Genomic DNA, 1,380 nt, shown 5'->3' with positions numbered 1-1,380 from the left:
GGCCAATCAGCTTCTCTCTTTCATTTTCAAATCTTAACTGAACAAACTAAGAATGGAAGCTGATTGGTTGCCGTGCACAGCTGCTCCGGTTTTTATAAATACCCCTCCGTGAAATGTCCATGTTTCAGAAAGCTGCGAGAATGGTTTTTCAGACTTTGCCCTGACGTACATTATAAGGACGCGCTCGTATTCCGATTACAGAAAACGAGGCAACAACATGCAACACACGAGACACAGACAGCACTCTGAAATCACCTCTGTCCGGGGCTTCCGCACATCTCGGCGTAGTACTTGATCTTTGGTTCTGTCCCGCTTCTCCTCAGGGTGGCCACACAACCGTTCTGAAAGGTGAAGGTGATCATCTGGCTGCTCTTACTCACCGGAAGCAACTGCAAGAGAAGAGGGAAAGGTGAGAACAACATGGCCGCCAGACACTGAGATCTACTCAGGTCATAAATAACAATCAGGAAGAGTCTGCACACTCTGAATGGAATACAATGTGAGGAAGAAAGGAGTGATCGCTAGATATAGATCAGGGGACTCTAAGTAGCAGCCTGCAGGACATTTGCAGCCCGGTTACTTTTGGCCCACAGGCAGGGCTGTCTATAGGCCTGCTGAAAACTGGAAACAAGATGTCACGACATCAGGAGGCGGGGCAACCACAGGGTCCTCGTGTTCCAATTTCAGTACATGGAGGAGGTACGGGACACGGAGATGTCGAAACACAGGGTGCAGATAAGTCTGGGAGACAGGTGTTCGGCTTCCTCTACCCCCTGGCTGTCTCTACCGGCCCTCTCTCCCCCGGACCGTCTCCTCTGGCCCTCTCACCTCGGACCTCTCTACTACGGCCCTCTCTCCCCTGGACCATCTCCTCTGGCCCTCTCACCTTGGACCTCTCTCCTCTGGCCCTCACCTTGGACCTCTCTCCTCCGGCCCTCTCTCCCCTGGACCGTCTCCTCTGGCCCTCTCACCTCGGACCTCTCTCCTCCGGCCCTCTCTCCCCTGGACCGTCTCCTCTGGCCCTCTCACCTCGGACCTCTCTACTACGGCCCTCTCTCCCCTGGACCATCTCCTCTGGCCCTCTCACCTTGGACCTCTCTCCTCTGGCCCTCACCTTGGACCCCCTTGGGCCTCTCTCCTCCGGCCCTCTCTCCCCTGGACCGTCTCCTCTGGCCCTCTCACCTCGGACCTCTCTCCTCCGGCCCTCTCTCCCCTGGACCGTCTCCTCTGGCCCTCTCACCTCGGACCTCTCTCCTCCGGCCCTCTCTCCCCTGGACCCTCTCCTCTGGCCCTCTCTCCTCTGGCCCTCTCTCCCCTGGACCGTCTCCTCTGGCCCTCTCACCTCGGACCTCTCTCCTCCGGCCCTCTCTCCCCTGGACC

General features: G+C 57.3%; 1 protein-coding gene across 2 annotated transcripts in view; it reads right to left on the bottom strand.

Annotated features, from left to right (window-relative positions):
- The window catches only part of PGM2L1 (phosphoglucomutase 2 like 1), a 49,419-nt gene that overhangs the window by 1,614 nt on the left and 46,425 nt on the right, over positions 1-1,380 (bottom strand). Inside the window, exon 13 of one of the 2 annotated variants that reach the window (XM_018570894.1) lies at positions 256-389. In XM_018570894.1, coding sequence (XP_018426396.1) covers positions 256-389 — 134 coding nt within the window. Of the gene's footprint in view, positions 1-251; positions 390-1,380 lie in introns of both variants that reach the window. The other variant, XM_018570895.1, reaches the window with a different exon arrangement.

This window comes from Nanorana parkeri, unplaced genomic scaffold, assembly GCF_000935625.1.
Source record: "Nanorana parkeri isolate BGI_ZX_2015 unplaced genomic scaffold, ASM93562v1 scaffold1622, whole genome shotgun sequence".
Classification (NCBI taxonomy): domain Eukaryota; kingdom Metazoa; phylum Chordata; class Amphibia; order Anura; family Dicroglossidae; genus Nanorana; species Nanorana parkeri.
This window is presented reverse-complemented; position numbering and strand designations above follow the sequence as displayed.